Consider the following 23,696-nt stretch of genomic DNA (forward strand, 5'->3'; position numbering starts at 1 on the left):
AGTGCACCAAATGGACATGGTCTAGTGCTCCGACTCTGAGAAGACTCTCCTACATGCTCAGTGTCTCAGCCCAGCTCATTACGAGTATAACGAGTATTACCCTCTCAACAATAGAAATGGCCCCTTACCATGTGCAGGCATAGATAATGCAGTTTCCCATACGACTGAGAGCTCCCTCCTTTAGAGATGGAGAGCGGAGCACCTCTCAGTATGACAGATGAGAAGGGGATAGACTGTTCTTGCATAGCTTAAGGATCACACTCTGAGCCCTCCGAGAGCTCTTAAAAGAAACTACTGAGAAAGTACAGAAGGGAATTACAGGGAGCCACTGCTGAGTGGAGCTTCTCTCCACACAGAGAGCCAATTGCAGCCCCTGCGGTTGACATTTGCATATTCTTCATAATGCGCACAACCCCTCTCCACACTGTTAGAGACGACTGTGGTTTGGTCTCCCCTCAGGGGACCGAAACGGCACTAACGGTAGGCGGTTCAGGCCCCCGCTGGTGAGGTCTATGTCTAGTGGAAAGGGCTTGCATCACACAGAGTTATAAAGCCCTGTGATTCCGAATCCACCACTGAGGAGGGTCAGTGTGTTCCACGCCGCAGCCCGGGAACAGGGACTCACCTTTAACGTCCTGGTGGGGGCCCAGCCTGTGCCGTCGATGGAGTGCTCCCGCAACAAACTGAAACACAAACACAGGATCCTTATCAGTGACAGATAGCTAAAAGCCCTGCGGTGAGGCGTCACCATCAAACTGTTAAGGGTTTGCTTCCCCCGAGGTTTCTATTCAGATTCTGTCTGTATGCCAACTTTATGTTTTGGTTAGCCACTTTATGTTTTGCTGAAGGTGAGTGATTGTTGTGAACGGATGCGTCAATGGCAGCAGTCCAATGTGCTCTGTGAGAAGAAACGGTATACATCTATCAGACATCGATGCTGCTTTGAGGCTATTTCTACCATTGTTTTGTCCAGTGTAGACCAAGCCAGCCCAGCTCCAGTCAACCATGACAGGGAAAGTGAGAGGGAGAGAGAGAGGGAGAGAGGGAGAGAGAGAGAGAGAGAGGGAGAGAGGGAGAGAGAGCTAGAGAGAGCTAGAGACGGCGACAGAGTAAGAACACTGCCTTGGCAAAACATAATATAAGTGATGCAAAATAATAAAAATGCAAATAGAGCAGTCTGGAAGCCTAGGAGATTAAAAGTAGCTATCAGATACAGTTTAGAGATAAAAACTGAAAAGATAGGGGGAAAGAGAGGGTTGCAGATGAGATCAGAGGAGAAAATACGTTGCTTTACCTCAAACAGATCTCTCCTGTCTCGGCGATGTTGGGGTGCCATATTCTGGTCAGGCATTTCACTTTGGGAGGCTGAGAGGGAGGAAGAGGGAGAGTGAGATTGATAGAGGGAGACAGAGAGAAAGAACAGGAAGAGAACAGAACGCTCCTGTGAGGCGCAGATGAGATCGTGAAAGCTCATTAGATCAAACACACAAAGGTGGCCCGAGGCACACACCGATAAATAACTACATACCCAAACACAACACAACTCGGGAACAGAACCGATTTTCACAATCCATCTAAAACAGCCCTATGTTCATTTCCCCTGAGAGGACACAAACCAAACACACCCCGAAGTCAGTGAAAAAACCTAAACAAAAAAGTCAACTCTTAACTCTTCCCCTTCTTGTCTTTCACCTTTGAAGTCAAACTCTCCACTTCGTGACACGATGACAACAGACACAGCGATGTTTTCCCTCCACGTTTCTTCATTGCGTCTTGTTTCACTTTGGTAAATCAGGTTGTATTATGCTACGTCATAATCCTGCCTACTACACTGGCCCATGTTTTCCGCCAGCAACTTGGTTCTTGGCAGTGCAACCAAGGAGGCAACTGTGACTTTGTTTATTAATAGCCAGTTCGAGTATTCAGACAAAGCACGTTCCTGGGGAAGTGCTATGCTAGTCCAGTTTGCAAACAGTCTGACATTTTTTATAATCATTTATCCTCCTCTGAGACTCAGAGAAATTGTAACCATTAACAACACCTGAGACTGGTATAGGATCTAAAGTACATTGGCGTGGGAGGATGCAGTCAGAGCCCCACATGGCACGTGTGTAGCTGCATCCAGGGCGTAGCTGCATCCAGGGCGTAGCTGCATCCAGGGCGTAGCTGCATCCAGGGCGTAGCTGCATCCAGGGCATAGCTGCATCCAGGGCATAGCTGCATCCAGGGCATAGCTGCATCCAGGGCGTAGCTGCATCCAGGGCGTAGCTGCATCCAGGGCATAGCTGCATCCAGGGCATAGCTGCATCCAGGGCGTAGCTGCATCCAGGGCGTAGCTGCATCCAGGGCGTAGCTGCATCCAGGGCATAGCTGCATCCAGGGCGTAGCTGCATCCATGGCGTAGCTGCATCCAGGGCATAGCTGCATCCAGGGCGTAGCTGCATCCAGGGCGTAGCTGCATCCAGGGCATAGCTGCATCCAGGGCATAGCTGCATCCAGGGCATAGCTGCATCCAGGGCGTAGCTGCATCCAGGGCGTAGCTGCATGCCTGCATCCAGACTCCAGGACAGAGAAGAACAGCAGTCTCCATGCTCCAGACACAGGATCCTGGGAAGCAGCTTCGTTAACACTCTGAACAGCGCTTGTATTGATCCTGCCTGCAGAACGCTAAGAGCCGGGGAGCCATGTTTTGCGCTCGGCTCACAAAAAGGACACTTTCTAGCGCACTAACCTTTTCGATCGCAGACACGGTTATTATTGTAACCCACAACAAAAGGTTGGCGGAACCAAACCCAACTATTACAGGTGTGCATCATAGAAAACCAATAACAATAAACATTCAAAGCCTTCCGTGTACAAAGCGGTTTGTTGTACAAGTGTGCTGTGGTTAGATTTCCGATAACACCAGCGCTCGACTATCTCAGGCCGACAAACACAGCTGGCAGCTTCTCAATGGCTCTCTGTAAGGATGTTTACAGCGTCTCATAAAAGACTGTTAAATCCATGCAGGGTCTAAATGCGGCTTTTACTGCCTGTCCCATTACGCTCCCATTATGAGGGCGCAGTGGACATCAAGACTGTGGTGAACAAGCTATAAATCCACAATGAGCTGTCCTGGACCAGGACCCTGATCCACGGCACTCTGGATTATACCCAGACCGACAGAGAGATGGAAACCCACGCTGGATGGATGGCTGGAGGGAGGACTCACAGAGATGCAAAGTGAGGGGTTGCAGCTCCCTAAATCAGCCTCAGCCTGCATCCACTGTCTAGTGAGAGCCTTTCACTCACAGTCTTCTGACAGGAACACCGAAGCTGGACAGCAGCTGGTGACCCGGGCTGCCCTGCAGGGCTCTGGGCGTTCACCTCTACCCGAGGTGGAGGCACAGGTGAAGACAGAGGAGTGAAGAGGTCCCGGAGGTCATGACCCTGGAGCGGGAAGTCTGTTGGGATGACTGACTGCCTCCTCTGCTTCGTTAATCACCTGTCATAGAAGCTAGTATGCTAGCACACGCGCACGCACGCGGGACCACTTACCACCATGTTGTAGGCTTCAGGGACATCTATTTCAAACTGGAATTTCCCACTCTGGTAGTAGCCCTCATCTGCAGACAGATAAAGTGAGAGAGAAGCAAAGAGAGGGAGTGACATGTTGTCAGGAAATCCATTTCGAAAAACAATGTCAGGTCATGCATTGAATTCATCAAGGCTTTCTCATCCAATTCCAAACCATGACCCAAACTGTACTCTCTTGTATACAGCGGCGGCATTAGGAGAGCGGCAAGGGCCCACGTGGCTCTTTGCTTTCCTCTCCTACAGATGTAGCCTTGGCCAGCACCCTATCATTGTCAGCTCTCCATCAGGCCCAGGGGAAGGGAGAGGGGGACATGACAGAGGGAGCGCAGTCAGAATGAGGAAGCTGGAACCAGGGAGGGGGTGGATGCTGGTATAATGCTAGAGAGGCCGCCCTGGCAGTGCCTAGTAAGTGCTACAGAGTGTTCCCACCACGGAGTGCTTCAGGGGGGCTCTCTTTCTCTGGAACACACCATGTCCCCAAGGCTGATAGGGACTCATAGATGTTCCCACCAGGTTGGCTTTTCGGCTCATCAGGGATTGATGTGTTGGAAGGATTTCCAATGAAAAGGATACCACCCCACCCCCCCTCCCCCTCCTAACACACGCACACGCACACGCACACACACACACACACACACACACACACACACACACACACACACACTCTAACACACTCTAACACACTAACACTTTTGACCGTGACAGGGAGAGAGCAAGCTTTTTAATCAGCCCACACAACAGGTCTCATCCATAAATAAAGTGTAAAGCGAGAATCTTAAGGCTGATGGCTACAGTGAAGGCATCAATTAGTCATGATTGGATACCGGGACAATCAGTCTTTCCATCATGGAGAGGACAGCCGACAGGGCGCCAACCACGTTAATCATACATGTCCTCAATGAATAGACCATGTAATACACCTGGCCTGGAAAGTCCATTGAGCAACACAGAGGACAGGATATTTCTAATTGTGTGTGGGGTCTTCAAGAAACCAAATCACCTTATCTTTATGACAAAGATGCCTTTCTCAAAATACAGTATACAACAGCTGTTAAAAAAAACTGCTCCTCACCTCCCCACTTCCACCTTCCATCCCATCCACTTGGTGAACAGCTGGCGTAACGCTCCAACACTCCCAGCTAATAAGCAGGCCTCGGGGTGTAGAGTTTACAATAGATCGTAAACTAAAAACCCTCAAGAACAAACATCCTACCCTAATGAGGTAGCCCGTTACCCATCAGCTCTCTGCTGGGCCTGATGGGTTTGTGTTCTCCCTGCCTCTAAACAGAACATAGTGTGGAGCACAGTGGACAGCTACTGTACAACTCCAGTCTTAATGAACTCATTATAATACAGAAGAGAAAACTAAGAAACAAACTCGTTCAAGTGATACATTCATTTCTCCTCCCAGGCAAATGTGCCTACCCCTCTGATTACCTATTCGTTCCCAGAGCTATGCTAAAAGAATGCAGGCTAGACTTGGAATACAAAGCATATCAGGGTACATTTCAAGTCATTTCAGATAGCCCTGTTAATGAACCTGCTACCTAGCACACGCATACACACACACACACATCTACTAGTATGCAACCAACATAAATGGCTGTGGCTAAGTGTAACCACGCTCCATCCCTACATACAATTACATTCGATAGGAAATGGGAAACACAACCATGGAGTGTCAGTCCATTTCTAAACCCACTCTGTGTGAAAAAACAAACATATTTGTCATAACCTGGGAAAATGGTGGATCAACTAGGACAGTAGCTAATATCCCCAGTCTAAAGAAACGTACAACGAAATATCCGAGAAGGCCAAGACACAGAATGTGGAACAGACAGCCAGGCACTCAACGGGAACAATCCTCTAATTGTTCAGAGATAATCCCTCTTAAATAAACAAAGCTCTGCATTTGTTCCTAATCACTTGTTGCCTGAGAAGCCTCATGCTGTACAAAGTCTAGAAATAACCCACAACAAAGTAGCTAGTGAACCCGAGCTGTTGCTGTCCCCTTTCAGTCCAGGCTGGGGTGGGTTCAGTCTGGGGTGGGTTCAGTCTGGGGTGGGTACAGGCTGGGGTGGATACAGGCTGGCGTGGATACAGGCTGGGGTGGATACAGGCTGGGGTGGATACAGGCTGGGGTGGATACAGGCTGGGGTGGATACAGGCTGGGGTGGATACAGGCTGGGGTGGATACAGGCTGGGGTGGATACAGGCTGGGGTGGGTTCAGGCTGGGGTGGGTTCAGGCTGGGGTGGATACAGGCTGGGGTGGATACAGGCTGGGGTGGGTTCAGGCTGGGGTGGGTTCAGACTGGGGTGGGTTCAGGCACAGGACGGCCAATCAGAAGCCCCACTCACATCTCGTAGAAAAATGTCTGCTTCAGGATCAAGTCCATTCCTGACCATGCTCTCCTATTTAGTATGACCCCAAAATTGAAAACTGTGTCACACCCTAATTTAAGTAGGGCGTTTTTTGTTTGTTTTGTTTGTTTTCTCTGTTCCATATTCTGTCAGCTCTGTCCATGCAGAGGGTTTTCATGGCACACAAGAGAGCTACAGCCCACGTAAGTAGAACTAGGAGGCCCAGTAGTTAGGAGAGCATTAAAGACTCGTGTAAAAAGCTTTGAATTCAACGCCTGGATGATGTGACTCTTGCATCCTGTGTACCAGCAGCTAATACCAAAGAATACGGCAAACAGGAAGAATATAGAAACACAAAAGAGATAACCTGAATCATCAAGCTATGAAACTAAACAGAAACCTTATGTCTCACAAAAAAAAATAATATATATATTATTTTTTAAAGATGAGCTCATTGGCTAGAGGCTTGTAAAGCTGAGGTATTCCAGACCCAAGCTGCGCTCGCCCGTCTAAGAGGGGGAGCAGATGTTAAATAACCACGGATCCCCAGGCGTGCCCCAATGTCCCCTCGTCTCCTGTCTAAAGGCCCAGGTCGCTGTGATTGCCCTGCCTATATTAAACCTGGTCTCCAGGGGCACACACAGCTAACTGGTGCTGGATGCAATTACACACACACCCACCCACACGGCGGGAGGGGAGGGGGGGGGGGGGGCTGGGCTGTTTACCACCTCCACTCTCCTCCTGACCTTCCTGGGCATCTTAATAAGTCTTGTTGTTGACTCACCTTAACTCCTCGTTATAATCCCGGGACATGGACAAGGCCAGTCTGGGCACTAATGGAGGGGAGGAGAAGGAGCACAGCGACGTGGACCGAGGGGTCAAACCCTGGACTCCTGTTTCCAAAGGATCCATGTCCGTCAGAAGACCCACATGATTTCATTCCTGACGTACGAGTGATATCTCATCACAAGAGCCCTACACTCCTAACACAGCATTCACCACGTGGAGAACACCGCAAGGCCCGTTCGTCATATTTAGTCGAGCTAATCTGTGCGCTCGATAGCATAAACCTTCGTCTTATCTTGTATGATGTTTGTTTCCAGTTGATAGTCATCTAGGTAGGTTCTGTGGAAACAAATGTTTGGCTTGTTCACCCAAAAAAGGTTTCTATTAACTCCATTGCTATAACATTTCCCCACAGCATGTCTCCAAAACAGTTAGGCAAGGCTGTGTCGGGAGCCATACGTCAGCGTGACAGCTCTCCTCCCGTTCTATCAACATCTGTCTCCCAGCAGAAGCTCCGGCAGTTCATCTCTGCATCTGAGCTCCTCTATCTGTGGCTGTTTATCAATCCGAAGAACGCTAAGAACGCAATTGCGTTCTTGAGACGAACGTTCTTGCCAAGCGTCTTGCGAGAACGGTCTGGCAAGACCGCGAGGACGGAGAACCATTTGAGATGCGTGTGTTCTTGCAATGACTTCTGGGAAATCAGCTGCGTTCTCGCTGACCAAGTCACCATCCGATGCATCCAAGATAAAAGGGGCAGATCAAGAAGACTTGTGTTCTTTGGATTGTAACCGTACTTGGGCAATGAAAGCTGACGTCAAACGAGTTCGCGAGAACACAAGAACGGAGAAAAACGTGTATTGCTAAACGGCCTACGTCTACCCAGGTACAGGCTGGGGTGGATACAGGCTGGGGTGGGTACAGGCTGGGGTGGGTTCAGGCTGGGGTGGGTTCAGGCTGGGGTGGGTTCAGGCTGGGGTGGGTTCAGGCTGGGGTGGGTACAGGCTGGGGTGGGTACAGGCTGGGGTGGGTTCAGGCTGGGGTGGATACAGGCTGGGGTGGGTTCAGGCTGGGGTGGATACAGGCTGGGGTGGGTTCAGGCTGGGGTGGGTTCAGGCTGGGGTGGATACAGGCTGGGGTGGGTTCAGGCTGGGGTGGGTTCAGGCTGGGGTGGGTTCAGGCTGGGGTAGGTTCAGGCTGGGGTGGGTTCAGGCTGGGGTGGGTTCAGACTGGGGTGGGTTCAGGCTGGGGTGGGTTCAGGCTGGGGTGGGTTCAGGCTGGGGTGGGTACAGGCTGGGGTGGGTACAGGCTGGGGTGGGTTCAGGCTGGGGTGGGTTCAGGCTGGGGTGGATACAGGCTGGGGTGGGTACAGGCTGGGGTGGGTTCAGGCTGGGGTGGGTTCAGTCTGGGGTAGGTTCAGGCTGGGGTGGGTTCAGGCTGGGGTGGGTTCAGGCTGGGGTGGATACAGGCTGGGGTGGATACAGGCTGGGGTGGATACAGGCTGGGGTGGGTTCAGACTGGGGTGGGTTCAGGCTGGGGTGGGTTCAGACTGGGGTGGGTTCAGGCACAGGACGGCCAATCGGAAGCCCCACTCACATCTCGTAGAAAAATGTCTGCTTCAGGATCAAGTCCATTCCTGACCATGCTCTCCTATTTAGTATGACCCCAAAATTGAAAACTGTGTCACACCCTAATTTAAGTAGGGCGTTTTTTGTTTGTTTTGTTTGTTTTCTCTGTTCCATATTCTGTCAGCTCTGTCCATGCAGAGGGTTTTCATGGCACACAAGAGAGCTAAAGCCCACGTAAGTAGAACTAGGGGTGATAGTCATCTAGGTAGGTTCTGTGGAAACAAATGTTTGGCTTGTTCACCCAAAAAAGGTTTCTATTAACTCCATTGCTATAACATTTCCCCACAGCATGTCTCCAAAACAGTTAGGCAAGGCTGTGTCGGGAGCCATACGTCAGCGTGACAGCTCAAGAACACAAGAACGGAGAAAAACGTGTATTGCTAAACGGCCTACGTCTACCCCAGAGTGAGTGCATCTCTGCATCTGGGCTCGTCTAGCTCTGTCTACCCCAGAGTGAGTGCATCTCTGCATCTGGGCTCATCTAGCTCTGTCTACCCCAGTGTGAGTGCATCTCTGCATCTGGGCTCCTCTAGCTCTGTCTACCCCAGAGTGAGTGCATCTCTGCATCTGGGCTCGTCTAGCTGTGTCTACTCCTCCCTGACTGGAGTGACAGGAGGGCGCTCTCCCACCTCTGCCATCCCCAGCAGCCGCAGCCTTGTTGGGGGAAGTGGGAGAGTCAAGAATCAAGATTGGACACGTCCAGACACAGTTGAGAATAATGATTGCGACTCTTTTGCGGGGGTGGTGTGTGTGTGTGTGGAGGGGGTAGCATCGCCATTCGTGAAGGCTAATTGCTGATAAACTGACAGATGTTATCTGACAACATAAAAGAGATCTGCAGAGTCATAAGACTGAGGTTGAAAATACACAAAGATGGTGCTAATTTGAGCACTAAGTGACGAGTTCTTCATGAGGAATAATTACCACCCCTTCGGAGGGTTCCTCTTAATAATTCTCTGCCAGAGACTCCTCCAGACAGACAGATGAACAGGCAGGCAGACACGAGTGCTCTATGTTGCTCTTGACCAATTAGGACAGGTCAACTGTAGATCCAAGACGCTGATGACAACCTGCCCTCCTAACTCCCAATCTCCTCCTGTTTCTCGGCTCCACTAAACCATGAACAGATTCGACAGAGCATATCTTTCTACAAAATCGAAACATTGTAAACATCTGAGCCATCAATAACCGATTCCCTCCAAACCTGACAATAATAATGGCTGTGAAAAACAGGTTTTCGCCACAAGAAGAGGTTCGGCTCGGAACACAAGTCTTGGCTTTGTCTTTCAAATAGATCTGATATTGTAAATGTTGAAAATATCAGTTGAAGTGACGAACCAGTATTCAAATCAAATCAAATCAAATGTATTTGTATAGCCCTTTTTACACGCAAGCATGTCACAGAGGGCTTCACATATGCCCATAGAACTGCCCCTCAACCAACCTAAACCCTTAAGGAAGACAAGGAAAAACTCCCCAAAAAACTCTCAACAGGAGAAAAAATGGAAGAAACCTTGGGAGGAGCAATTCAGAGAGGGATCCCCTCCTCCAGAGACGGTTGGTGGGAGAGAGGAGCAGAACACAGGCTAAACATAGTCATACAGTGTTGATGGGTTTTTAAAACACCAAAATCCATTATTCAACTTTATAGATGTAGGACAGGACCGGGAGACTCGCGACCAGGTCCAGCGTTGGCTGACCGACGACCAGGCAGGTGCTGACAACTCAAACCCCCCACACCACAGTATTAAAATGAAAGAAATATCGAAATAAAACGTGTTCTTAACCCAGTTAAATAATCTTGTGGTGAATGAGAGCTCAGAGCCTTGGAGGGGGGGGGTCTGGATGACAAGATTATCTGACGAGATTATTCGAGTTCAGCATATCAAGGGCTGCTTCCTTAACAGAGATCTTCCACCACAGCTCTGCTGCACACAAGGCCTCTTTAATGCTCTGCATCACACAACGAGCACGAGCTTCTGAGTGTTTCAACTTCCAAGGGGGACACCCATGCGCTTAGAACTCTGGGGGTGATCGTTCCCCCTCTGAACAGGGGGATTTTTAAGGGTCCAGAACAGCGCTTGGGCGTCCGCTTGATAGCCAGACTAATGCAGAGATGGGAATTCTGAAGCAGGCGTAGGTTTGGCTCATCATAAGTTAGCACCCAGGAAATTCGTACCATTCTCACCTCCAGAGTAACGTGTTGAGAGGGAGCTGCTGAATGTGCCAGCCCAGAGAAATAAAGCCGGTTAAAGGTCCATATTAAAACCTTTCAGCGGTGCTGGAACGGAATGCTGTGGTATTGTTGAGGTCTCTCAAAGGGAGACCGTCTTTACAGAAACCCATCTGACGCAGAGGAGATGAAAAGAAAGGCTATACCACATCCTCTCCAACAGTTGTGGCAGAAACACTGAATGGCCAAATGCATCTCACAAGGCTACTGCCGACACTGACCGCATGCGTACAGATGCAAAAGTGACGGTCAGATAATAGCGGTGGCCATTAAGTGGAGCAGGAGTCAATCAGTTTACATGAGGTATTTCCTGCGTGCCGACAGACTCTGGACTCTCTGACCTTTAAACACACTGCCTGGTAGGTTCATACAGTTAGACTGGCTTATCATTGGTGTTAACACACACCTTGAATGCAGAATATTCTGATGCAGCAGTTGACTGGGTAGGAAACTGAAGGATGAGAGGGCTGGGAATGAACAGCAAGGGAGGTTTGAATGCATGCAAGAGAGAGAGAGAGATGTTGAGAGAGAGAAAGAGAGAGATGTTGAAAGAGAAAGAGGTTGAGAGAGAGAGAGAGAGAGAGAGAGAGAGAGAGAGAGAGAGAGAAAGAGAGAGAGAGAGAGAGGTTGAGAGAGAGAAAGAGGTTGAGAGAGTTGAAAGAGGTTCAGAGAGAAAGAGAGAGGTTGAGAGAGAAAAAGAGAGAGGGTGAGAGAAAAGAAAGATAGAGATGTTGAGAGAGAGAGGTTGACAGAGAGGTTGAGAGAGAGAGAGAGAGAGAGAGAGAGAGAGAGAGAGAGAGAGAGAGAGAGAGAGAGAGAGAAAGAAGTTGAGAGAGAGGTTGAGAGAAAGGCACAGAGCCAACAATGGTACGTCTCATCCTGATTAACTCCAGAAGGCTACATCCTCAGACTAGAGGCAGGTACTGTACGATGGAGGCACTTTACGCTGAGCAAGCACAGGGAACCTGAGGAATAATGATGCTGTTAGAATCCAAAAATACAGGGCAGCATAAACAGCAGGGAACTCATTCACTCATACAGACACACACAGTGCAGGAGTCTCTTTCAGAATATTCACCGAGCAGCACCCAGCTCTGCCTGGTGAGCAGACAACTCTCGACCCTGCTGCTCAGAGACTGGAAGAGTGCTATGCAATACTGCTCGTCTACTGCTCTTGTCCGTCAAGTACGATTCACTCGAACTCTGGCCATAACAAGACAGAACATTTAACTAAACTAATATATAAATGCTCGACATTGATTAGAGGTACAGCATTTTAAATTTATAGACCCAATACTGACCACACTGTCGGCTAAATTGAGCCCCAAGTCAACATGGTATTTGATTTCATCCTAAATCAATTCATAGGATATTGGAATTCCAAATGTCACAGGTGCGTTGCATGTGCATCTCATGCGCTATTTACTGGTTCACATATTAGGTACATTTCCAGAGGTGAGAGACATTGCCTAGAGCTGTGACGTTGTCGCCTAAACATCTAACCCCAGGGTGATAGGAGACAAGCTGGCTTGTTCAGAGGAAGAGATGGGTGGATCTGAGATGGATCCGATGATCATCCTTAGCCTTTACCTGGAGACACGGCCAGCTGGAAGTGGTGTAGCTTGTCCTCGTCAGGAAAGCTGGCTTTACAGGTGCCTGGGGTGGAGAGATGGGGGAGAGGACAGAAATATCAGGAAAATGTATACAGGTGATGGATGATTATGTTATGCTAATATTATATTATTCTGCCCAGAATGGAAATCTGGCCAGAACCAGTGACTTCATAAGTCTAATTAGTGCTGGCGGCTCTAAATCTCCCCCTTGTGTTCAGGGTGAGGAACTGCAGCTGAGGTACTGCCACAGGAATAATTTGACCCAGCGAAGCAGCAAAGTGAAACTCCATAGCTGTATCACAAACACACAGAGAAACTGAGGAACCACAGGAAACCTGGATCAGCTTCCACAGCAGGGTGCTTAAAACTAAATACTTACTGGGGAGGTTGGCTTCAAGTTCAGCAACTTCTGCAAAGAAAGTGAGAGAGAGGGAAAAGAGGGGAAGGCAAGATGAGTGGGAGTGCAAGTATCATCAGTTGAACAAACGGGGGCTGTGTGTGTGTGTGCACGCTCCTGTGTGTGTGTGTGTGTGTGTGTTTGTGCGTGTGTGTGTGCTCCTGTGTGTGTGTGTGTGAGTGTGCAAGGGATAATAAAATGGTTCTCTCGTGTCAATTTCTCTTCATCTCTTCTCTCTCTCTCTCACACACACACACACACACACACACACACACACACACACACACACACACACACACACACACACACACACACACACACACACACACACACACACACACACACACACACACACACACACACACACACACACACACACACACACACAATGTTTTACCTCCTTCCCCCCAGATTATTCCATCTGTGGACTAACTTGTGGTGAATCAGAAGGAAAAAAAAATTGTGAAAATAGTTTAGCTACCCAGAATAAATGTGGAATGCAGAGAGTGGTGTGAGCGCAGGACAGGATGTACTGTACCACAAGGGATCAGTTGGAAACTAGACCCCAGACAAAGTCAACCATTGCTTGGATCTCAAGCAGACACAGTTACGGCTTCCTTTGAGCACAGAAGTACAGTGCCTGTCAAAAGTTTGAAAACCCCTAGCCTTTTGACAGGCACTGTAGGTCAATGAGCTGTCCATTAACAGCTACTTAAGAGGATGAGAGCAAGTGTTGGCCACAAGAGATGAAACAGGAGAGCAGAGGTTGCCCCCACACATGGTTGAGATGATCTGTTTGTGTTGGGTCTGGGGAGCAGTAGGATCTCTGCTGGGTGTATAGGGCAGTCATATGAGAACAGCCAAACCAAAAGGAAACAATCCCCCAAAGAACCAAAAAAGGAACAAGATTTTCTTGTACAGCTCCGAAGAAAACAATAGCTGAGATGGTGTGTCAAGATAACAGTAGGGGCGAGACACCTCTATCTAACTGCACAAGACTGGCTGGAGAGGAGGAGTGTGGGGAAGGGAGAGGATTCAGAGATGAATAGACTGGCAAAGAAAGCAAAAGTCAAGAACTGACAGAGGAACAGAGACAGGAAGATAGCCATCGGACAGAAATGTATGAAAAAATAACGAGGGATGAGGCTTTGAAGTTCATTGAGAGGCAGGCGTCTGGAAACTGAACGTCTGGGGCAAAGCAGAGGTGAAGGCGAGACGAAAGTAAAAGAGCAAGACAGAAAGAGACAGCTATCAGAGCTGGAAAACTGGGAGAGAGGCATGACTTTAAACTGGGAGAGAGACATGACTTTAAACTGGGAGAGAGACATGACTTTAAACTGGGAGAGAGACATGACTTTAAAAGGCATGTAGATGTTTGTATCGCCAGGGACTAAAATAGTACCCATTTGTTCACCCAATACATTTAGCTTTTTAGAGATTTATATGCCAACTTATAATTTATTTTGGTCCGGCTTTTGGAGACAAATTCAACATTACAGTTAGGCTTAGTTATTTTTGACTCTGTTCAGAGGCCTATTTCATTTGAGATGATATGACGACAAGCTACCTACACATAAATACCAGAGTGTCACTGAAAATACACATAACACCATACCAGTGTAATGATGGTATGGAGGGTGTGAGTGAGGGGAGGGAGGCTGGTCAGTACCTTTGGTGAGTAGTCGATCCCTGACTGAGATCCTGTGGGAGGAGTCAGAGGACCCCCCAGGGGAGCGGCCAGTTTTTCCACTGTCATCCCTCTTCAGTTTACTGGCTAAAGTCAGCATGGCTGCCCCGCACGTTCTCTCCTGCACACACACACACACACACACACACACACACACCTTAGTCCAAAAACACTGAGAGAGAGAGAGAGAGAGAGAGAGAGAGAGAGAGAGAGAGAGAGAGAGAGAGAGAGAGAGAGAGAGAGAGCTGTAGCAAGTGTCACTGCTCAAAAACCTCATTATGCTTTCTATGTTTGGCTAGACATCTCAGTCCCAAAAATAAACAGCACTACTTTGGGCATGACTCAGCAGTTTTTTGTTTGTTTTTCTCCATCACTTTCTTAAAGGTTTATTTTCTTCCCTTCACACATTTTTGTTATGATGCAATGGAAGAAAATAGTTTCAAAGTCAGGTATCCATAACTCTCTAGCATAGCCCTCTAGGATGTTGTAAGACCATAGAGGTCTGTGAAGAGGGTAAGAGAAGTGAAGGGTACTAAAGAGGATAGGTGTCAGATATCAGTGGCCCCCCTCCTCGCTTCAGCTGTCACGGCCTGCCAGCCTGTCGGATTACCAGCCTGCCAATAGGAGGGTCAGGCAGGCAGGGCTGACAGACCCACTGTGAACGCTGTAGACTGTAGACAAGACTGACTTACAGACCGACTTAAGTAGGTATATATTTCCAAGCAAGTAAAATAGTAAAATAGACAAATCAATGATCATTCTATTCCAAGTGTTGAAGGCTTAGAGCTTCAAGGTTACGTTAGTTAGTGTACGCTAGAGTAGCAGCTTTCTACACACCGTCAGTCAAGGGACATCATAACAGTTTGCTATTATTAGTTAGGTAACTAGCTATATCAAGATGGGTAAGTGGTTCCTACAATTTAGTTTTAAACATGCTATTTGCCATTACTACACACTACCAGGCAATAGTGCCTAGCCTTTTAAGTTAGAAGGCTAGTGAGTTACTTGATGTAAGATAGAAAGAGCGGTTTCGTTGAGATGTGCTTGAATATAGCAAATCAGCTAGGTACCTAGCTACGAAAGCTAGCAAGTTAGCCTTACCTGCTGTCTCAGAGAAAGCGCTCCGTCTTACACCATAATCAACAACGCTCGTATGCAAGGCTCTGGCTGCTACTGCAGCTTCAGATGAACACTTCAGATAGCAATTAATATTGCTCAAACACTAATAATAATTTATATTGAAATGTAAACAAGCTGCAAGTCAGCTGTCAGAACTCCGCTCCGGTGTTGAAGGCGGAAGTGCAGCAATTGTCCCGTTCGTTATTTACGTCCGGTTAGACAGGTCGAAAAGTCACTATGGTTCCGAGACAGACTTAAATCAGACAATATTATCAATTATGTTTAAGTAATTGTTCAAGTCATTAAGTCATTGAAAAAAGTACAAACATATTATTAACGTTGTTTCTTTGTTAATTGTTTTAAAATCAAAAGGTGTAAATTAATTTAAAGGGATGTTATGGAAAAATCTTGATGGAACAAACACAACTTGAATCTGCAGTGATTCACAGCTCTGCTGACAACGTTTGTTCACCACTGGCAACTTCCCACTGTGTATAATCTATACCATTCAGGCCAGTAGTCAAATTTAATCCTAACAATTTGTATACATGTTTCGCATTATACTGACTCTGAATCCCCAGTGATTATAAACGCAAAGGATTATGACGCAGACAATGTACAGTATCTGAAGTGTGAAATTCTTCATTTCTACAGTCTGGCCTCTCTTAGACCCCCAACTGACAAGGTATCCAGCACAAGACTGTAAGTCGCTCTGGATAAGAGCGTCTGCTAAATGAAAAATACTAAATGTAAGACACACTGTGCAGTCTACACACAGGGAGTCACACACTCCAGCACACCAGAGGGGAGACTAAAACTGGCAGAGCGGAAACTTGAGACCCTTGAGACTGACTTTGGACAGTTGTTTATGTTCTGCTGGTGTGGAACCAACTTGTTATAACATTTTTGGATGGTTGTGTTTCACTAAACCCATCGGTATGACTCTAGGGGCATGGAAAGCCATGCTTTTCTTGGACAGCATGATTTTGTATGTTCTCTGTGACTGTTTATACAGATGGAGGACGAGGTAATTATGTCTCCTGTGATGCCCACACAGTACAGACAAGCTCCTGAGACTACATCAGACAAATAATCCTCTCACACAGAAACCTGGGTGCCAAAACCCGCACACACATAAACACACAAAGAACTTGGATCAGTAAGAAGGATGACTCATTCTATCAGGAGCATCCTATAATGTTATTAAATGGCAGAAGTACCCAGAGAGAGAAAGTGCTTTTGTGACTTTATATCCATATCTTAAAAGAGGACTGCAGTGATGCAATTGATGTCATCTTATCTACCTGCTTGTTATTGACAACATAGATACTTATAAAATAGAAACCAGAGATAAGACAAATATGATCTCAGTTATGACATGAATGTCATCTAGCACATGGTGAACTGACTCAATTTATGTGAGCTCACTGCAATGTATACGGTGGCCTTGGTCAGCAAACACTTAATAGGTCAGTAAACATTCATTGAATTGTCATTATTAATTCATCATTAATTATGTATTTTACACCATATTCTTTTAGAGGAATGTTTTCTTAGCCTAGTGCCTTCCCAGGAGGCAATTAGTAGCCTAGAAATATAGTGCTGTGCTAGATGAGCTTGAAGGCTGGATAAGCTTGATGCCTGGCTAAATACTTAGTATTATTCTTCCTATAAGTTCAGTTTACAAGTTTACTTTTGTTAATTAAAGAGGATAAGGATGGGTTCTAAAGTTGACAAAAGGAAAAACAAATGCAGTCAATTTTACTGACATGATCTGTTATAGAAAATATTTTCCTCCACATTGACCTCTAGTGGCCATCTAATGGTAAAATAATAGCATCATCAAAATAGGTGTAGGGAGATGGAAATGGAGCGACTCTTAGCTGAATTTAGGATATGCTTTAAAAAGAACAGTTTATCAACAGACCAAATGGTATATAGTAATCTATAGACCTTGGGAACCTTACTTTTCCCTCAAAATCAATATCCTTCTATCTAAGTGACAAATGAGGTCATTTAGTTTCCCAATCTATCTCAACAGTTTGACCAAACTTGTGATCCATCACTTGTCCATTGACACTTAATTGGATACAAGTGTTCATTGCAGCATTAACTCCCTTTTCCACAAGCAACATTTAAAACACAATAGATTTTGTATTATTCATCATCACTATTGTTGACTTTTGTCAGTGTTAAAGCTTTGTGATAATGTTCAATGGCTTATTTTAAGCAGTCTTTTCCAACATACTGTATATCCCGGTGAAACTGCAGAGAATCATGTAAGCGTCATACTTGGTCAGATGCTATACAGTTATATTGATCACATTTATGAATTCTTCCAGTAATACATCATCAACACATCATGATCATTTCACATCTTGATGAGCATCATAGAATCCAAGCGAGTCAATTTATCTTGTAACTCTAGCATGACCAAATTGACCATGCATTGCTGTGCAGCCATGGAACATTATTGATCAAAGACGTGGAAAGGAGTCAATAGAGGGGAGCGTTCCTCAGTCTGGCCTTGTACTGTGGTTATGCCATCATCCTCCCCTTCACTTCAGCACAGTGGAATGAACCAAGGACTAAGCTCCACAGATCCTGCTCAACTCCCTGCCCTCTTCAGGCTATTGAAAATACACCATGGCTCATTACTCTGGAATCAACTTGTGAAATGGGGTGGAAAACAACAGAGGAAATGCTTGCAGCTGCTCAGTCAACCCCAATGTGTGTGTGTGTGTGTGTGAGTGCGTGTGTGTGTGTGTGTGCGTGTTAGATGAAATACAGCCTATGAGAGATTGGAAAAGATTCAGGATTTTGTTTTATATCATTTTTGTATCAGGACTGGGCACACAAAGGTTCCCCTGGAGAGATCCAGTAAGTGCTGCTTGGCAGGACCCAGGTGAACTGGAGTCAGGCTTGGTGCTCATTCATTCCCAGGTTTGCAGGCAAGTAGGTAGAAATATCGAACCCCAACTATCACTTCTGTTTCTGATGAAGTCACACCCATTACTGTTAACAACCTAGGAAAAGTGATAGAGAGATTAGAGAGAGAGAGGGGTAAGAGAGTCAGATGGCTGAGCGGTGAGGGAGTCGGGCTAGTAATCTGAAGGTTGCCAGTTCGATTCCCGGCCGTGCCAAATGACGTTGTGTCCTTGGGCAAGGCACTTCACCCTACTTGCTTCGGGGGGAATGTCCCTGTACTTACTGTAAGTCGCTCTGGATAAGAGCGTCTGCTAAATGACTAAATGTAAAAGAGAGAGCGAGAGATTGTACATTGCAAGTTTATGGGCTATAAGTGACTCCGACCTGTGTGTGATGTGGCTGGACAGTCTCCTGGCCTCCTCTGGGTCCTTCTGCAGCAGAGCCTGGTAGCTGGAGAAGGACTCCACCATACCTATGTAGCTGGACACAGGCACAGACCTCCTAACCCACACACACTCCTGCCTACAGTACACACACATGGACACACACGCAAATATCACATCATCACACATATGTATGATAAGTACTATGTGTCTATTGGCTTGCCTCTTAGGCTTCAGAAAGGCTTCTCCACTCTACATGGATGATATCATCTACAAGATATGAATCATCTTGCTGTTTTACCATTCCTTCTCCGTGTAGGAAAGGGCCTCGTAGGTCTGTCTGTAGAGCTCCACAGAGCTTGGGCCAAGGTGAGGATTACGATAGGGCTGCAGGGCTGCATAAAACTGTCAAAGATTTTTTTTTTTTATATATCAGAGACAGAATTCATTAGTTGATCTCGCATTGCTAGAGTCCAGTGGTGGGGTGGTGGGATACATCACATTAAAGTCACCAGATTTTACGTTCCGTAACATGTCTTTTGCATGGTTTCTGTGTTTCTTTGATTCCTACCTCTTTGCAGACATCATTGAGAGAGTTGGGGCAGCAGTCTGCATGGCTCAGTTCCATGTCCATAGTGTAGTTGATCAGGGCCAGACAACCTCTTGGCTTTAGGACCCTGTTGGCCTCCTGTAGGAAGCGTGGTCGATCAAACCAGTGAAAAGCAGACATGGCTGTCAACAGATCCGCAGAACTGTCCCCAAATGGCAGGTTCTCAGCTGGACAGTGTCTGCACACACACATGAAAGAGAATTTGATATGCAATGGACATGGTTGACATGTTGACACTGGTTACTCACACCCACATCTGAATACTGACCTGTAGGTGATGTTCTGGGCAGTGGCATGCTCCATGGCTACCTCTAATTGGGCAGGGCTAATGTCAGTCCCCACCACTGTTGAGAAGTGATTGGCCAGCAGCACAGTTCCCTGTCCAGACCCACAGCCAACATCTACTGCGAGTTCAAAAGGAAGGCCCTTCTGTAACAGACAACACTTCAAGGTTCTAAAGAAAGAATTGCAACCCAGGAATAGACTAAAGACAGCTATAAATTAAAGTTCCTACACAAGGAAAATGTTTTGTGTTTACTAAATGTTCCTACCTTCTTCTCCAGGAAGACCAGCACCTTGTCTATGAGCTGAGCTGAAGGAGAAACTCTATATTTCCAGTAGGAGGCAGCATGCTCCTTCTCCTCAAACAGACGGTGAGCCATGGTGCTTCAACTCGTCAGCAACCCCAAATAAGTCAGCTATACACAGACAGACAGAACTTCGGACTGGTTCGCTTTGCTGCTTATACTTCAACATGTGAACCCTGCTTTCCGTTCCCAGGGTTGTCCTTCCAAGGGCTATCGTAAAACAATGCATGGTCTATGTCCTTTTTTTCTTCATTCACAAGGGGGTGGGGGTGTGTGGCATGTTTGCTGATGAGGTTTAAAGGGACAGTTCCATGCGAAACCTGTTAACTCAACCTTTTGTCCTCAAATGTTATGTTGTGGAATCCACATTCAATTCTAGTTTTGAATATCAATTGAATTGGAGTTGAGGATATGGCACACATGCACAGTCCTATGCAAATGGATACAAAAAAACAAGTAAAAATGCTTTCAGAATTATGTCATGATAGAAATTAAATAGTCATCAATCAAATAGTTTTGATAGTTAGAGGGTATTGTGAAGGGTTGACAGTAATTCCAGGTACTGCAGACCGATTGTACTAAAACACATGTTTTACCTCAACCAACTAGCACATAACTTCAATGGAAAGATGATGGCTCCCATTCAATGCACAATATAATAATAAGCACTGACCAACTGGCGCCAACATCAAACAATGATTTGTTTAGACTACTTCAGACAAAACTAACCAAGTATGATAGTGGAGCAAAGTGGGCTGTCCCTTTAAGAAGCTGAAGCAGAGCTTCTGTCATCAGGGGCAATGTAGGGGCAAAGGGTCTGTCACAATCTATCAGACGACTTGTGGAGATAGAGGGGGAGGGACTTAATTGTGTTCTACTGAGGTGGAAATAATATGTTATGAATACAGATGAGTTCTTACCAAACCATGACAAAAAGTTCACACAAACCTAAAATGGTTAGCTTTATTCATCAAAACAAGACACAAGATTTATTAAAAAACAGAGAGGGTACTACACAGAAGCAAGAAGCATTAGGACTGCAGTGTTTACTAGTTATTGAATAAGGTGTGGTAGTTGATTTGGCGATGGCAACACAGACTATGTTCACTTGGGTTTGGATGCCAGGACACAGAAATATCCCAGGTGTATCTCCATCTCAGTGTCAGGTGAAGTGACGCCCATTTCTTTCAGGAGCCTACAACAATAGCAGTTCATTGATTAAGTTACTGATTAACTTCTGGACTGCTTTCCTCACGAACTTTCAGGTATGTATAGTGCATATGCATACTCTCACACTAGGAAGCCCCTTCAAATCAGCTCTGTAGTTTCTATAAAATAACATCATGGCTTCAGGTAGTACCATGAACACCTACTAACACCACTCATGTAAAAGGTTCTATTGGATTAGGGTCATAGTTATTTTGCCAGCTCATATCACCTGTTCTGTGTGTCGAGCAGCAGTGAGCTGGCAGCCTGTGGCTCTGCCCTGCTGTAGGCCTGGTACATGGAGAAGGACTCTAGAAAGCCCACCAGGGCCCTCACTGAGATGGGCTGGCTCACCTGTACACAATCAACTCTAATGGGGAAGAGGAGAAGAGATAAGATCTGTGGGTCTCTGTACCTTTTAATCAACTACTTTGTAAACCACACGTCCTATTGTGCTTAGCCACAAGGGGCAGTATGTGTGGCTAGATTGGGTTTACCTCTCTTTCTCTGGAAAGGGAATAGCGGCGTAGAGGTCCTGCAGTTTACTATCGGCCACAGCCACCCTGGTACTGGTGTAAGGCAACAGGGACTTCTTGAACTGAAGACACAGGGCACACACAAAACATACACCAGGGACACAACCTTAGACTGGAAATGGGCTTGTGTGTCGAAACCACATCGAACTTCTGTTCCAGTCTAATCCATTAAAGGAAGCACAGCTATATTTGAGAATTTTAGCTGTGGTTTTGTGGTTCACAAAAAAGGAGAGTGATCTACAGTTGTATTTCTAGCTGATTTTTGGGGGCAATGAATTGTACGTGTCCATACCTCTGCATGGATAAGGTTGAGTCTGTCGTCACAGGAGCCATAACGGAGGCTGAAGCTGTCAGTGTATCCCAGTAGAGCCATGCACCCACCTGGCTTCAGGACCCGAGCTGCTTCCACCAGGAACCGGGCCTGGTCAAACCAGTGGGCCGCTGAGGCGGCAGTAAGTAGGTCCACGGAACTATCTGGAAACGGGAGCTCCTCAGCGGTACCCTTCCTGTGAGTAAAGCAGAAGTAGGCTAGTTTAAAACCAGGCACTAACAATATTAAGTAGTCACTTAAGAGGCTTATGAGCCTGTTGTTATCTGTAATCATTGTTATCTTTCTTGTTATCTTGGTCACAGAGTGGTTGGCTAGCCTGCAACATTCTTAAAGTCAGGCTCAGAGGCATTGAATCAAAGACATTTCACAAACATGTCAATTATATTACATATTAACTGCACATGGCTGGGGAACATTGACTGTTGGAACATTGACTGTTGGTCTCTGCAAACTGCTGTTTCACTGTGTTAGTCACACGGGCATAAACTCACCTGTAGGTGATATTGGGGTACCCTGACACTGCCCTGGCTTCCTCCAACTGTGATTCGCTGACATCAATGCCCACTACTTCCTGGAAGTGAGGCGCTAGCAGGCGGGAGTTCTGGCCTGTCCCACAGCCCAGGTCCACAGCTAGCATATGGGGCTTTCCTTTCTGAGGAGTCAACAGTCACAGTCCTACATAAATGAGTGTGTAAAGCACTGAAGACTTGACTGAGGCGATCTTATCTTGCATATAATGTAGACCTTGAAATCCCTCTGCAGACACTGCCTCTCCAGAATATGTTATAGCGCAATAAACCCACTCTCAACCTACACAAGCCTCACCTTCTGGTTCAGGTAGTTTAGGACAATGTCTGTGACCTTCTGCGGGGGTGCGATGCGGTACTTCTGGTAGATGGAGGCATGGTGTTTCCCCTCAAACAGCAGGAAGGACATGGTACTCTGTTCTTGTCTAGCAAGGGTCTTGTGTTGGTAAACCAAGGAACTGATGGACCAACAGGTGAGTTTGTCACAAACCTAAAGATTTTACACTCCTCTACGCATCACGTTATTATAAACTTTAAGACTGTCCTTTAGCTCATAACCAAGCTGTCCACCAAAATCGTTTGCATGTCTGTGAATCCATTTGGAAGTTTTAAGCCTTTTTGCGGTAGGCCACTCCCACTATCACTCCCACTAAACTAGCATGAACTAACACCTTCACACACACACATACTTTCGCACACACTTGATCCCAATGCAAAAAAAAACCTATATCGAAAACTCTGTCTGCCAAAAGGAGGGGACTTTTAGTACACCGACCAACCAAAGCAGCCAAATACATATTGAAGCCTAAACCAGGATAAACGTTGACAATAACACAAGAAAGCGATTTGAGAGATAAGAAGACAAACAAACGATGACACGCATTCTCAAACAAAATGTACTTACGTGTAGAGGACCGCTACTCTGCCTCCGAAATGTGCAAAATACGTCACTTTTAACTCCTTATTCCCCGAAGCACAGTTAGGCCTACGTTCGTGAACAAAATCCTGATTTGTTTCAAAAAAAAAAAAAAAAAAAGAAAATCAGGTGTGGACAAATGCTTGGGTTGAGTGATGATTAGCATTAGCCTATGATATTATCTAATATATCCAAAAGAACAGAGTGCACATCGAAAAGATACGATTAGTAAGTCGCTGAAGGTATACAAGGGGGGGGGGGGGGGGGCAAA

General features: G+C 46.5%; 3 protein-coding genes across 3 annotated transcripts in view; all 3 read right to left on the reverse strand.

Moving 5' to 3' along the window:
• ube2f (ubiquitin-conjugating enzyme E2F (putative)) overlaps nucleotides 1-15,601 on the reverse strand; it is a 28,506-nt gene extending 12,905 nt beyond the window's left edge. Inside the window, exons 1-7 of the mRNA XM_062456834.1 lie at nucleotides 15,384-15,601; nucleotides 14,265-14,403; nucleotides 12,578-12,607; nucleotides 12,176-12,241; nucleotides 3,538-3,605; nucleotides 1,295-1,365; nucleotides 626-683 (exon numbers count right to left, since the gene is read on the reverse strand). Coding sequence (XP_062312818.1) covers nucleotides 626-683; nucleotides 1,295-1,365; nucleotides 3,538-3,605; nucleotides 12,176-12,241; nucleotides 12,578-12,607; nucleotides 14,265-14,382 — 411 coding nt within the window. The 5' untranslated portion in view covers nucleotides 14,383-14,403; nucleotides 15,384-15,601. The remainder of the gene's footprint in view (nucleotides 1-625; nucleotides 684-1,294; nucleotides 1,366-3,537; nucleotides 3,606-12,175; nucleotides 12,242-12,577; nucleotides 12,608-14,264; nucleotides 14,404-15,383) is intronic.
• A 1,686-nt stretch (nucleotides 15,602-17,287) lies between these two features.
• LOC134017331 (putative methyltransferase DDB_G0268948) lies at nucleotides 17,288-20,240 on the reverse strand. Its single transcript, XM_062456835.1, has 6 exons — nucleotides 19,874-20,240; nucleotides 19,591-19,751; nucleotides 19,284-19,500; nucleotides 19,014-19,117; nucleotides 18,714-18,851; nucleotides 17,288-18,427 (listed from the first exon to the last, which is right to left on the reverse strand). The coding sequence occupies exons 1-6, from the start codon at nucleotides 19,982-19,984 to the stop codon at nucleotides 18,331-18,333; spliced, it is 828 nt and encodes a 275-aa protein (XP_062312819.1). The 5' UTR covers nucleotides 19,985-20,240; the 3' UTR covers nucleotides 17,288-18,330.
• Nucleotides 20,241-20,863: 623 nt separating this feature from the next.
• On the reverse strand, nucleotides 20,864-23,541 carry zgc:162396 (uncharacterized protein LOC555292 homolog). The gene is made up of 7 exons (XM_062455806.1): nucleotides 23,414-23,541; nucleotides 22,808-22,967; nucleotides 22,474-22,634; nucleotides 21,944-22,157; nucleotides 21,613-21,713; nucleotides 21,348-21,485; nucleotides 20,864-21,104 (listed from the first exon to the last, which is right to left on the reverse strand). Exons 2-7 carry the CDS (start codon nucleotides 22,916-22,918, stop codon nucleotides 21,014-21,016), a joined length of 816 nt encoding a protein of 271 aa, XP_062311790.1. The 5' UTR covers nucleotides 22,919-22,967; nucleotides 23,414-23,541; the 3' UTR covers nucleotides 20,864-21,013.
• Between the last annotated feature and the right edge of the window lie 155 nt (nucleotides 23,542-23,696).

Source organism: Osmerus eperlanus, chromosome 3 (genome assembly GCF_963692335.1).
Source record: "Osmerus eperlanus chromosome 3, fOsmEpe2.1, whole genome shotgun sequence".
NCBI classification, from domain to species: domain Eukaryota; kingdom Metazoa; phylum Chordata; class Actinopteri; order Osmeriformes; family Osmeridae; genus Osmerus; species Osmerus eperlanus.